General features: G+C 51.0%; 1 protein-coding gene across 4 annotated transcripts in view; it reads left to right on the plus strand.

Annotated features, from left to right (window-relative positions):
• The window catches only part of AMOTL1 (angiomotin like 1), a 73657-nt gene that overhangs the window by 25626 nt on the left and 33585 nt on the right, over positions 1–14446 (plus strand). For 3 of the 4 annotated variants that reach the window (XM_068669475.1, XM_068669482.1, XM_068669491.1), the window contains 2 exons: positions 3076–3222; positions 5382–6279. In XM_068669475.1, coding sequence (XP_068525576.1) covers positions 3076–3222; positions 5382–6279 — 1045 coding nt within the window. Of the gene's footprint in view, positions 1–3075; positions 3223–5381; positions 6280–14446 lie in introns of those variants that run through there. The other variant, XM_068669498.1, reaches the window with a different exon arrangement.

Raw genomic sequence — 14446 nt, forward strand, 5'->3', positions numbered from 1 at the left:
CCCGGGCCCTCGTTACAAACCCAGGCGGTTTTGCAGATCGCTGCCGTAGCCTTAGAGGCGAATTCGCAGCTCGTAATAAATGGAGGCAATTATTTTCCTGCAAACCTGTGCCCAAGCCACATGAAAGCGCGTCTCCTCGCCCCGCCTGGCGGTGCAGGTGCGATAACATCCCGCTGCTGGTAACCCCCCCCGTGCATCCCGCTCCTCCGCGAGCCTGGGAAGATGGGGAAGAGGAGAAAAAAAAACAAAAAAAAACAAAAAAAAACAACCCGTGAGTGATTAAAATTTCATACAACTCCTATCCCTGCGAGATGAAAGCTCTGCCGCCGCCCGTGTGCCCCTGCACGCCCGTGCACCTGATCTGCGGGCATGCAGGCGGGGAGGCTTGGCCCCGCTCTTCCCGCATCCATCTGATCCCCTGCCAGCTCTGGGAGCTGCTTTCCAAGGGTGGCTCTGCTCTGTGCCGAGCTCGGCGCTGGGTTGCTTTGTTTTTTTGTTGTTTTTTTTTTTTTTTGCTGAGGGGAAACGTGTTTGGGAATCGGCGTGTCGGGTTGAAGCAAAACAGAGAGCGTTCCGCCTTAGCTGCCCTTAAATTTGGGTATTTTCGCCCGATTCCTCAGTAGCCATGCGGTTTGGACACCCCCATCTCCTTTTATTTGCCTTTGCAGTTCGGTGCTCGCTTGGATGATGCAGTTTTTGGAGATGGAAATGATGATACCCATGCTGGAGGGGCTCATGGAGCTCTTTTGGGGCTGGAGAGCCCTTGGGTAATCCTCTTCCTTTCTCACTGACCTGGGAAACTTCCATGGAGGAAGCATTTTGAAGGTGGAATGAGGCATTTCTACTCCCTGCTGGCTCAGATGCGAGGCAGGAGGACAGATGTGGGCTCTGAAACGCTGCCAGTTCTGGGCTGAAGATGTAGAGGTGGGCTGGAGGACCACCACCCGCTCCAGATACGGTGTGAGGAGGACACGTGCTGCTGGGAGGTGCTGGCGCTGCCCTACAGACGTGGCTTTCCCGTAACGTCGCGGCCCCGCGCTTCCTTTGGGGTTTTGGTTCAGCTCCCACTCAAACCCAGACCGAAACCACATCACACACGGGAAGTATTCAAGCATCGCTCCTCCATCTGCGGGTCCTTGCTGAGTCCCTGGCATTAATCTGAGCGAGTGATTCACCAAAATAGTCGGGAATCTTCGAATGGATTGCACGGCCGCTGGAAGGGTGATGTCTGTGCATCCTAGGAGGGGTGGTGGTCCCTTGGTGCCCATGTGCCATGGACTTGCAGCTGTGTTTTTTTACTTTTTTCCTAAAGTTTTACACTTGTGGATGGTGAGCGTTCAGGGTTTCGGGGAGTGGAGCTGCTTTGTGGGAAGGTTTTGACTGGCTGAATGAATGGGTTTCCATAAAACTGCGCCTTTCAGCGATGCAACACAGCTCCCTCGGTTTTATCTTTAATTTATGGTGTCATTTTACAACATTTTAGGTGAACCTGGTGGCTGTGCAATTGGCCGGGCTGAGGTCTCATGGGGAAGAGAGGCTCGGAGCAGTGCCTCAGAGCAGCATGAGCTGTGCTGGGAAGAAATTTGGTCCAAAACATGCAATTTTTGGGCAGTGCCTGACACCAGGGTCTTAGCTGGGGAGCTTGTCCTCCCTGTTTGGAGGGCTCAGACCTGCCCTGAGGATGAAGCTCTCTCTTACGACTGAAGGAGCCTGTGCAAGGTGTCCCAGCAAGTGTCTGGTGTTGCTCAGTCTCTCAATCCTCCACCTGTGTCCTTTGCCATGGGTACAACCCCCAAAGGCAAGCGGCCAGGTGAGGATTTCTGCTGCCACATCAGAAAACCAGGTCTTTATTCCCTATTATTGCACATAGAAAAACTTCAAGACGCAACCCGAGTCTGCTGGCTCAAAATGCAGGAGGCAAATGAAAGGAAGCAAAATTTTGGTTGCAGCTTCTCTCTTTTAGGCTTTGCTTGGTGAGTGGTGAAGCCTGGCTGGTGGTTTAGGCTGCCTGTAATGCTCGGGACCGTTTTTCTTCCTTGTGTGTGCAGGTTTTGTTTTATCCCAGTCCAGCTTTTATTCGTAAACCAAGCCCGGACTCGTAACTCCTCTGTTTCGGGCAGAGCCCCCACTTCCAGGGCAGGGCCGTGTGTGCAGGAGCAGAGCAGGGTGGCTGTGGGGACGGTCTGCGCCAGATCATGGGGGTAGTGTTGGAAACTGGGTCCTGAGATTTTTATCAGCGTCAGCATTTGTGCCGGAGCTGTCTCCTGTGCTAATTTTGACGCACAGATTTGTCTCGTATCTGCTCAAGTGAGCACTCTTCCCTCCTTGCTCCCTAAATATAGCAAACCGCCACGCGGATCCGTGCATAATGTGCATGGTGAAGTGCTGGGTTCATCAACATCTCACAGAAATGCCTGGTTCCTCTCCTCAGCACTCAGAGGAAAATAATTTCTGTGTCTTGGTGGCTTGTCCATGGGCTAGATCCTGCCTCCTCCTGCTGCCCTGCTCCAGGCAGGGGTGTGGGATCGGCCATGATTTGGATGTAAAAATGTGTGAGCTGCTTCTGCAAGCTGGTCCCCATGCTCGTGGGCTCCCTATCCTGCCAGGAGGGACAGATGCCCTGCTGGTGCCACCACAAAGCCTTTGCCTCCTGCCCGAGCATGTCCCTCGGCAGTGCTGGAGGCCGATGGCCGTCTCTTGGCCCCATATGTTTGGGAACATTGTGGAGAGGGATTTGGCTGTGTCCCCGCTGAGGGATGAGATGCTCAGCTCCAAGGTTTGGCCTCAACGAGCCTCCTCTTTGGGAAGCTGAGGCAGCGCCAGAGAAAGGGGTCAGGAGGGGAAGATGCCAACCCCACCTTCCCTGTCTGATGACTTGCTGGCTGCCACTCATTCCTCAGAGCTGATGTGGTGGTGAGGACAGCAGAGATGGTTGGCTGGGTGACCCCAGCAGGGCTTCTCAAGCACCTAACAAGGCTCAACATTACTTTTCTTGGTCTTCTGTCGTTAATCATGGCTTTATATTTTGTCATGCGCGTGGTTTATTTCCTGACAACCCATCTTTCTTCCTCGCAGGCTCCACAGCTGTTTGCTACAAGCCTACCACCCCGGGCCAGCTCCTGGAAGACGCCGGCTTTCTTTACCAGGACCACCAGCTGTTTGCGGGCAGGCATGAAGTTCCTCCACTAACAGCTGAAGCCGTCAGCACTAAAGAAAAAGCTGGTAAGTGGCTGGCCACTTCTTCTCAGGAACACATCGCAGGCTTCTCCCTGAGCATAAACCAAGCAGCTTGGATCCTTTCCAAGCAGTATTTACAGAGCTGAAGGCCAGCTCCTCATCCTCACGCAGCCAAAGGAGAGCTGTCTTTGACATGAGTGTCACAACCCACCATCGTTTGTCACCTGTGCTTGTGGAGGATGCAATATTTCCTCTCATCCTTCTGGAGGTGGCTGCCCTTCTCTGAACAGCTGGACCAAGGTCCGTAGCTTTTTGCCACCAAGTCCTTCTGGACCTGAAAAATAGGCTCCTAAAGTGCATCTTCCTGAATAGAAGGATGCCGACGGGTGACTAGCACGGGAGAGAAAATCCTTGTGGTGTATGATAAAGAGCTCTCTGGAGTGCATGGCGTTGGCTTTATCCAGTTCCCTCACTCCTAGCCTAATCATTATGGCAAGACTTCTGTGCGCTGTGATAATGCAAATACAGCAGTAAGGGTTTGCTGTAGCTGCAGGGACATAAAATGTAGGTGGATGCTTGGCTGGTGTGCAGACAGGTGGCTGTGCACCTACCTGCTTCTTGTTGGCTCCAGCGCTGGCCCAGGGAGCTGGCAGACCCTCAGAAACCTGGTGGCCAGGCTGCCACCCCCAAGACAGGCTGACAGGCAGATAATACTGTCCCAGGGCAAGCAGAGAAATCTATTTTGCAGAGCAGGCCTGGAGTGCAACAGCCTGGGAATCTTCTCTCTCTCTCTCAAGCCCTACAATCATGTTTAAGCTTTTGCCACAAAAAAAAAAAAAAGTTAGTGGAAATGACCTATTCTCACAGTTCAGAGTCAAAGGCTTCTCTTCCCCTCTGGCATCCGGATTGTATAGAAGTTATCCCACAGCATGTGCAATAACTGATGAAACCTCAGGGAAATACCAGACCTCAGGAGAAAGTTTTGCTTTTTAACTACTTTCAAATGCCAAAAAAACAAATGCAAGCACTGCTGCAGAACTCCTTTGAGAATTGGAAACAGCAGGATAGAGAAAAAGAGTTGCCAAGAATGACCTCAAAAACTGAACTCACAACAGCACCTCCTTCTTGCCTAGGAAATCGGGAGGACCGTGAGCAGAGCTGAGGGCTTCTTTTTGCTTTTACCTACACGAGAGTCTTTCAGGAGCACCCCTCTGGGTGCAGGCAGCCCTCTTGCAGGTCTTTACTCCTCCTTGAGCTCCTGGAAGGAAGGGTTATGCCATTAGATGCTTTGCTCCAAGCAAACTTCACTGCACATTTCACTTTCTGTGGCTTGTGATGCCCGTGCTGCTACACACAACAAACCAGGGGTGAGCTGGAAAAGGGAGCTGGAGCCTGCTCCAGTATTTGCCACCAACCCCCCAGCTGTGCAGCTTTGGTACAGCATCGGTAACACCTTACCCCATGCAAATGCAGCTTGGGAGAAAAAATTACACCATTGCCTCTGCGTTACTTCAGTAGTCTCTGCTATGGTGTTTTGATCTGTGATGTTTAAAACGCTGATATCACAGCCGTGACCTTAACGTCGTCGTTGTACTCCCCCAGCAAAATTACAAAAGCTGGTATTGACTCACATAGAAATAGCGTTGTTGGCCAGAGGGGAAGTTGCAGTTTTAAGACAAGATGCCAGAGCACAGATTCCTTTTTAATTACACTCTCTGAGCCCTTTTCTTTTCAGCATAATTTTAGAGTTTTTATGTGACGCGTTCTGTGTTAGATTTTATTGTGGCGAGCAGTGCACTTGTGAGGGGATTCGTCTCATCAAACCTCAGCTGTCAAAAATGCATCATCTGATTTGGCATTACCACGGAGACTGCCTCTAATCTGTGCAAGGCATCTCCAGGGAGGGATTTACCCAATTCATGTCCTAGAAAAGATCACGTTTCCCTGTCCCTCCGTTGACTGGGGTCAGCGTGGGGCACAGGGAAGGTGTTGAGGGGACGAGTGTGTGTTTCTTGGGGGTCACTGCACACAGAATGAGGGATGAGCTGGGGTGAGGGGTGAGGATGGCAACCATGAGGCTTTGGAGGGGCAGAGGGGTGCCAGGCCTCCCTGTGAAGAACACGGTGCTGGTTCCAGGCACCTCGATCTTTGAGCAAACCCCCGGGCTGGTGAGCACTAACCGCTGCCTTTCTCTCCCCACCTAGCCGAGGAAGCCCTCTGCACCTTGCACCCTCCAAACTTCCTCCGGAGCTCAGAGGTGGAGATGCGAGGCTCGGAGGAGGTGGCAGCCGGCACGGTCCTGCAGCGCCTGATCCAGGAGCAGCTGAGGTATGGCAACCCCAGCGAGAACATGAACCTGCTGGCCATACAGCACCAAGCCACGGGCAGCGCCGGCCCCTCCAACAGCACTGCCAGCACTCTCTCTTCCACAGAAAACCTCGCGCCAGAGGACCCACAAATGGTCCAGCCGTCGGCGCGGCAGGAACCGCAGGGGCAGGAGCACCAGGGGGACGGTGCTGCGATGGAGAAGCAGCCCCGGGCCGCGCAGCCCCCGCACAGCAGCGAAGAGCTCCCCACCTACGAGGAAGCCAAAGCCCAGTCCCAATTTTTCCGGGGCCAGCCGCCGACGGGGCCGGGGTTTTATGTCGCTGGTGCCTCCGGCCAGAAATCCAGGACGGAGGGGAGGCCGACGGTCAGCCGGGCCGGCAGCGGGCAGGCGCATAAGGACGAGGCACTGAAGGAGCTGAAGCAGGGCCACGTGCGCTCACTGAGCGAGAGGATCATGCAGCTCTCGCTGGAGAGGAACGGGGCCAAGCAGCACCCACCGGCCCCAGCAGGCAGCAAGGGGCTGAAGGCAACCCCGGCGCCAAGCAAGGGCATGGACCCGCGGGGCCCGCCGCCTGAATACCCCTACAAAGCCAAGGCGGCGGCGGTGGCGGCGTCCCCCGGCAGCAAGGTGCCCGAGCACGGGCTCTTCTACGGTGAGCAGCACCCAGCGGGAGCGCAGGACGTCCTCAAGGCTTCCTATGTGGCCCCCCAGCCTGCCCGGACTGAGGTGGCTGTTGTCCGATACCAGCCGCCCCCCGAGTATGGGGTGACCAGGTAGGGGCTTGGGGGCACCGTGCTTCTGTGTTCGGGACATGGCGGGCAGTGGGAGCGGGGCTCTGGCTTGTGGCCATGGGTGTTTCGGGCCAAGTTGCCTTGGGGGCTTCCCTGTTCGTGGCCTGCTTGTTCTTCTTCACCCAAAAAGCTGTGAGAGCCCACCTGGAGCGCTGTGTTCAGCTCTGGGGCCCCAGCATGAGGACGTGGAGCTGTTGGAGCCACAGGGCTGATTAAGGGGCTGGAGCACCTCTCCTACAAAAACAGGCTGAGGGAGCTGGGGTTGTTCAGCCTGGAGGAGAGAAGGCTCCGGGGAGACCTTACAGCAGCCTGCCAGTACCTAAAGGGGGCTACAGGAAGGCTGGGGAGGGGGAATGGCAAGGCGGAATGGTTTTAAACTAAAAGAAGGGAGGTTTAGGTTGGATGTTAGGAGGAAATTTTTCCCTCAGAGGGTGGTGAGGCCCTGTCCCAGGCTGCCCAGAGAAGCTGTGGATGCCCCATCCCTGGAGGTGCTCAAGGCCAGGCTGGATGGGGCTTTGGGCAACCTGGGCTGGTGGGAGGTGTCCCTGCCCATGGCAGGGGGTTGGAATTAGATGGGCTTTAAGAGTCTTGCCTTGCCCAAACCATTCTTTGACTCCGTGATAAAAAAAATCAGCTCTATCCAGCTGATGTGGCGTCCGGCTCTTGCTGTAACACTCAATTTTAGTGAGGAAATGCAAGGCCGTGTTGTACCTCGGCAGCAGTTGGGGTTTTGTGCTTTGTGATTCACGTGGAAGAGCAGAAGGTTGGAGATGAGGTTTGGCCTGTATTTGAGTGCAAGTGAAAAAGACTTGCTTTCTAAAAATGTGAGCCCAGTATCCCTGAGATCTTTGAAACCCCAAATTGAAAAATCTGTGGAAAAATCAGCACAAGGCTGATTTCTGAGACAGAGGCCTCTCTGTTTCAGACCTTTCTCATCACTCGATGATGCTTCCACCAGTGGGGTGAAATTCTTCCCCTTACGAAGAGGGCCAGATAAAGTGTATACATCACTTACGCCCTCCTTAAATCCTCCAAACAAAGCTTACATGAGACTTTTATGGTCCTTGGCCCCTCGTGCTGGGCCTCTGCGTGAGGGTGGTTTTATTCCAAGCGCATTAAAAATAATCCCGAGTGTTTATTTCCTGTGAGCTGATTGCTGAGAGCCGCACGGCTCCTGCCAGCACCGCACCGCCCGGGTGCTTTCACTTGCCCGGGGCTGCAAACAGAGGGCAGGCCCGTGGGGTTATATGGCTTCTGCCTGGTTATATGGCTTCTTCTGTCCCCAGCACCGCCACGTTAACCTGCTTTTCTCGCTCTCCCTAAATGCAAACGTCCCTCTGTGCCACCCCACCCGCTCTTTGACCTGTTGGACAGCGTTTTGCCGGCCACACTGGATTTGGACAGCTGGAGGTGTCTCGTGTGAACGTGGTTTTCGTTCAGGGAGTTGCTTAATTAGGTCTTCATTGACCCCAAAATGCCCCAGGGTTTTGACTGGGTGTGTAACTTGGTGCGTGCACTTGTTTTGCTGCGGGGAAATGATGCTGCAGCTCCCCCCCCCCTGCTCCCTTTATGAAGATCTTAGGGCATAAAACCAGGGAGAGGATGCTCAAACTGGCAGCGTTTGGAGAAGTTTTGCTTTTGCTTCAGAACAGGGATGAATTCGGAGCGTGGCTTTGGTAAATGCTGCAAGTTGTGACAAGGATAGGGCCCTCGCTAACCCTCCGAGCAGAGAGCACTGCTGGCCTAGCCCCAGTGAGATGTGTTTTGCTTCCCAGCCTTCCCTGTGTGGAGTCCCTGTAATTTTTCAGAGCAAAATGATATTTTAAAGAGCTAAGCGAAAATCTCTGTTTATGCAAAGAAACAGCTACATGAACTCGAGCGCAGCGGGGTCAAGTTGAGGCTGTGCTCTCAGGAAGCCCGAGCAGGGCTCCAGCAGCTGTTGGTTGTGCTAACAAACATCTCCAGCACCGCCTTCACCCGCACATGAAAGGAGCTGGTCGGAGTTTATCGCTTGTGGGAGATGCTGATTCAATCCCCAGTCCTGCTGAGTTCCCGGTAAGGCAGCACAATTTGACCCCCAAATCACCCCGCAGAGGGGATTCTGCCACCCCTGTGTGCTCCATTTCACCTCCAGCACATGGTCAGTCTCTTTGGGGTTGCTCCGTGTCCTGGTACGCACCCAAGGTCTTTGCACCTCTCCTAATTTTGGAGTTTTTGGTTTGGTTTCTTGTCTCCCCTGCTGTATACCAGCTCCTATCTGCCCCCCTGGGCTGCGGGGTCTCCTTACAGCCGTGGTCTCAGGAATGTTTGGGTGACAAAAGGGGTAGGGTCTGGAGATGCTGGTTTTTCTGTTAGGGGAACTGAGGTGAGAAATTCCAGCTTTCATCTCTGTGGGAGGGCCTGGGAAGGAACCTAATGGGAATGGAGCTTTGCCTGTGGGAATCTCACTGTGCCCAGCATCTCATCTCTGTCCTGGCCGGTGCCTGTTCCCCTGCCCAGCCGTCCTGGCACCCTCTGGGGAGGAGGGACTGTGCAAAAGGCTTCTGCATTCCAGAAAAGAGAGGATTGAAGCACAAAGCTGCACCAGTCTGGAGGGAATACCCACAGATATCAGGGATGCAAAAAGCCTGTAGGGTCACTGATTCCCCTTTTCCTCTTTTGTGTGATGAGGGAACTGTGACTGGAAACCCACAGATGTTGGCAGGTAGCTGTTGAAGGAGATGGAATAACTGCAGCTGCTGCTGAACTTTTTTTTTTTTCTTTCCAATGTGGCTGGCTTTAAAAAGGAAGACTGCCTTTAATAATCATGGTTGTAAAATCTCACATCTTTCCTGTAAATACCAGTTCAGGTAGGATTTGATACTACAAATATTAGTGGTGCAGTTGGACTAGATGATCCTTGAATATCCCTTCCAAATGAACTATGCTATACCAAAATATTTGGTATTATCCCGGACACCTCTTACAGTTATATGATACTGCACTAATCAGTGTATTTACATAAATTAGGCTCAGTGATCTCTACCTCATGGACATCACGATTGTAGAGCAGAGCTTGAAACCTGAAGCTTAAAAATCCAAAAAGACAGAAGGCAAATAAAAATGAAGCAATATTTATTCTTGTTGTAAAATGTGCGTATTTTTCAGTCAGCTGCATGGTGCCTCGGGCCCTGACTCACAACTCGTGAATGCTTGAAGCTGGCCAGGTGTAATAATCTTTAAAAAAACAAAATAAAACAACTTTTCCTTTCCTAGATGCTAGCTTCTAGAGCGCAGCTATTCCTTAACGATGCCTGCTAACATTCCTGAGGTGCATATTCAGAGACCTGGAGCTTGTCAGGTAAAAGGGCTTTGAAATAACCTGATTTGGTGGCGAGACACCGTGAATTAACTGCAGTTTGCACAACGTTCGGTCCTGATGGTTCAGTCTCCAGCTGGAGAATCCATCACGGCCTTTACAGGCTTGTTCCACTCGCTCGCTGCCATCTCTGGCACAGACTCACATCTCGCTTTCAGCCTGTTTTTTCTAGTTACCAGTTTGGATTTTGCAATATCTCCCTCAGATACAGCGAGCAGCCCCATGCTGTCAGTTCTTTAATGCATTAAACAGACGGAGCTGGGAGCCCTTTCATTATTTCACTGTTGAGAGGGGGAAGAAAAAAGAACTTTTTTCCTTGTGGAAAGCTGAACTAAACGCAAGGCGGATCAGATGTAACATCACCTCTGCAATGCAACTGCGTGGTCCTTGTTTATGGACCTCATAAACACTTTCCATGTCAGACATCGGCACCCTGGGAGCTCGCCTTCCACCTCGTTACCTGTTCACATGTGTGAGGGTAGTCCCAGGACAGGGATTCCCACCTCTTGCTGTAGCCTGCTGTATTTATTCCTTGGGGGAAGGACTGTTGGAGCTGCTCAAGTACATACTGTTTCTCTGTGCCCTGTTTAAGCAGCGATCCAGATCAAAGTGAGCAGTGACTCCTTCCCGTTGCTCCCTGTGTCCCTGGTCAGATCCTGCTGTTCTTTATCCAGAATGATTAATTAATAAATATTTATTAAATAAATAAGTAATGTAATAAATGTATAATAATAAAAAGTGTGCATGATGTGAAGGAGGCCTTGAGCTGCAAACACCACTGCTTGGCGAGGGGCGACGTGCAGAAGTCTTCCGTGTGGCCACCTTTTAATTCTGATTTAATCCGTGTGGTTAAAAGATGGCACGAAACCGCAGGGTGGATTTAGGCTGTTTTAAAGCCAGGCCAGTTTTTTATGTGCCTCAGAAAATTCCCCCCAGCCTGGATCTGCAAGCCTATATTTAACTGCTAGCACAGTCTGCGGCTTCTCTGGTTATTTGTGCCTTAACCCCCCCACGCCGCTGCTGTTTTCAGACAACCTGTCTGTATTTACTCATTCAACCACACGTCTGCAGCCACCCGGGGGGCTACAAGGAGGTCCTTTTTCTCCTGGAGACACCCTAGGGAGGCTGATAGATGTCCCTGGGGTGGGCATCGTTGTCAGGCACCCATGCTGACGTGTGCTGATGCTTCTCGGCCAGGTAGTGCCGCCAGCTGACGTGGATGCTGGAGGCTGTAAGGAAGGCTGGAGCATTGCATCACGTCCCCGAGGCTGATGCAGGTTGTGGCACCAGCCACTGCAGAAGGGGTTTGTATCATCTCCCGGCCTGGTCTGGCTTTCATTAAAATGAACAAAAGAAAAATGAAGCTGTTCCAGCAGCGTCAGCGGTGCCAGTGTCGCTTCTCTTTCTCCTTCTGTATTGTCGTCCCAGGTGATTCTCCTAGGACACCTTTTCCTCTGCTGAATATCAGCTGGCCTTATAAAGAATATTCTCTGTGTGGCTTCCTGGGAAGGAACATATCCCCTCCCTTTCTAACTATGGAGATATGTTGAATACAGTGTGTCTTCTCAGATAATTTCCCCCTGCAAATCGCAATGTAATCACCCACAAAGTAGTTGGACCAAGTCCTGCCAACATTAATAAACATCACTAATAAAATGGTGAATTCTGGAGGAGTGAGTCCAGGTGTGAAAAAATGGGCTTGGAATACATGTTTGTGTCTGCAAGGTGCTTAGGCTGTTCTCTTCCCATAAAACAGGGAATACTGCGAGGGCTATGTCTTGGCTACTGAAAGATTTATCCCATTTCTGGCAGTATCAGCATTTAATAATGGGCATATAACTGTGTTTCCTTGCACCACGACCAGCAGACTGGGCTTACTGACCTCTCTGTAATCCTGCCCTTTTCCCACATGTTAGGATCACCGATTCTTCTGTGTTAACCAAAGATAAAAAGAACCGCATGTAAAGGCTGCTTCATGCTGCAGAAATCATGCTGGAACTCAGGGGGACGCCAGGCTCTGCAATTAGCATCCAGGCTCGAGGTTCTCAGTCGCTGGGCAGAAACAAGCAGCTTTCTTGCACTTTCTACTCTCATCCTAAGGCAGAGACTTAAGGCAGTTGCAAAGACCTTCACCCCAGTGATGCCGGTTTCTCTTCACTGACTCAGGTACAGCATCCCCAGCAGACACGTGAAGCTGAGATGAAGTCCTTTGGGAGATAAAACAGGCCAGGCTGCCCTGGAGGCAGAGGAAGGCAAAGCATTCAGAGAAAGATAAGCTAAAGAGATTAGAGGAGGGCATTTTAATTATGAATGTAAATGTCGTGGTATGTTGCAACCAAAGTCCTTACTCAGCTGGCTGCTCTCCGTCCCTGCACAGAGAGCCGAGATGTTCCCGCACCAGTGCACAGGTGGACTTCCCAGAATATTTACAGGGATTTTAGTTTCATTGCTTCTTAATGCTGCCCTGCTTCATCGAGCAAGAGCTCTTCTGTAGTTACAATTTCCTGGTAGTCAATGGCAAGTGGGCTTCATCATTAATTGGTTTCTTACCCCTACATACAGCTGCAAATTGCCCTCGATATTCCTTGGCGTTGATCATTCTTTCTCCCAGGGGCTCCAGTCCAACAGGTGTATTGAGACCGTGCCTGAATTTAGGGTCGTGGATGGCCGTGCTGAATTCTGTGGGATTTCTTACAAAAGTGAGATCCATGGCCAAGTATTCTGCTGAAGACAGTGTACTGCAAGTTATCTATGGCAAGTTGTATATACTGCAATCCATATATCACTTAGAGTGCAGAATAGTGAGCCTAGCGTCATAGCCCTTGAAAAGCTCTCTCTGTATCTGTGTTTCTCTCTATTTCCTGCATTTTTTCATTTCTAGTATTGCATTGCAGAAGTCTATGGGAGCCCTATTTCTAGAATCATGTCAACAAAAATACATGTTTTTAGTACAAATGCTGCAGTAGTGTTGCAGAAATATTCAGAACTCACAGTGTTCCACAGTTGCATGCTTTTAAGGACAATTTTTGATGAAAATGTGGTGGGCTGGAAGATTTTAACCTGCTCTAATGCAGAGTAAGATCAATGTTTAAAATACAGTAGAAACATTCGGAGAATGTCATTCTTTACTAAGTCCAAAGGAGCTCAGGATAGTCCTGATTGCTTTGTTCCTTTGGAGTTTTTCCACGAGAGCTTGGATGTGAACAAAGCCAATGTTTTAATTCTCCTGTTCCTACAGATGTTGATCTGTTGATCTGTTGATCTAATAACGCTGTGTTGATTTGATGGGATATATACAGCCAGAGATTTTACAGTTGGCTAAGTCATAATTAAATTGGGACAGATTAGATGATTATTTTATCTTCATCCCCATGATAAGAAGGCGGGCAGGGAGGGCAGACAACCAGGCTGAGCAAGGACCTGCTGGTCAGACGGAGGCACAAGAAGGAAATGCACAGGCAGAGGAAGCAGGGACACGTGGCCTGGGAAGTGCACAGGGACGCTGTTCGAATGTGCAGGGATGGGATCAGGAAAGTCAAGGCACGGATGGAACAGAGCTTGGCAAGGGATAAGGAATAACGGGAAGGGATTCTGTGGGTACATTGGCCAGAAAAGAAAGGCCGAGGAGAGTGTGCCCCCTCTGATGGATGAGAAGGGAGAACTGGTCATGGCAGACATGGAGAAGGCTGAGGTACTCAACGACTTCTTTGCCTCCGTCTTCATTGATAGTCAGGCTTCCCACACCTCTCAAATCTCTGAACCTGTGGATGAGGGCTGGGGGAGCAAAATCCTTCCCACTGATAAAACTGAACAGGTCCAGGTCTATGAGGCCTGATGCCGTGCATCCCAGAGCCCTGAGGGAACTGGCTGATGGAGGTGCCAAGAGTCTCCATCATATTTAAAAAGTCCTGGCAGTCAGGTGAAGTCCCTGGTGACTGGAAAAAGGGAAACATCCTGGTTTTAAAAAGATCAGAAGGACTTGGGGGTTCTGGTGCAGAAAGCTTGGCATGAGCCAGGGAGATGTAGATTAAATATAAGGAGGAAATTCTTTACTCAGAGGGTGGTGAGGCCCTGTCCCAGGCTGCCCAGAGAAGCTATGGATGCCCCATCCCTGGAGGTGCTCAAGGCCAGGCTGGATGGGGCTTTGGGCAACCTGGGCTGGTGGGAGGTGTCCCTGCCCATGGCAGGGGGTGGAAATGTGTGGGATTTCAGGTCCCTTCCAACCCAAACTATGCTGTGGTCCTGTGAATGTCAGAAACAGTTAAAACCCATTGAACTGCTGTGCTTCAAAAGGAGCAGTGGCATTTGTGCTGGTTCTGTGTCCGAGCTGGAAATGCTTTGGAGAATCTCTCCTGTGGCCCCAGCTATAAGGATGCTGGTGCCCAGCTGCTGCTACAGTGTGTAAGTCTTTAGTAGCTCGATGAACAATTCACAATTCAAGAAAAAGGAGATCCTGGGCACCTCTCCTCCCTCTTTAGTATAAAGCACAACAGACTGAAGCATGTGAAAAGGTCAAACTGATGGGAGGATGAGATTTCCCAAAAGTACAGTGTCAAGAGTTCCTGCAAGCATTCGAAGGGTGTATCTACAACAGGAGATTACACTGCTTTGTAATGAAAATGAGAAAGTGCTTCATCTCCCCCAGTTTAGTTTCAGAGATCAGTTTAGAAATGTGTTATATTGCTCAAAGCTGTTCCCAGAAAGAAGTGAGAAAACCCGTACCTGTAGGAAATGCATGTATTTGGAGCAGCATGACTGCGTCCAGATAGCAGGGCTTTTACCTGCATAAAA

This window comes from Anas acuta, chromosome 1 (assembly GCF_963932015.1).
Source record: "Anas acuta chromosome 1, bAnaAcu1.1, whole genome shotgun sequence".
NCBI classification, from domain to species: Eukaryota; Metazoa; Chordata; class Aves; order Anseriformes; family Anatidae; genus Anas; species Anas acuta.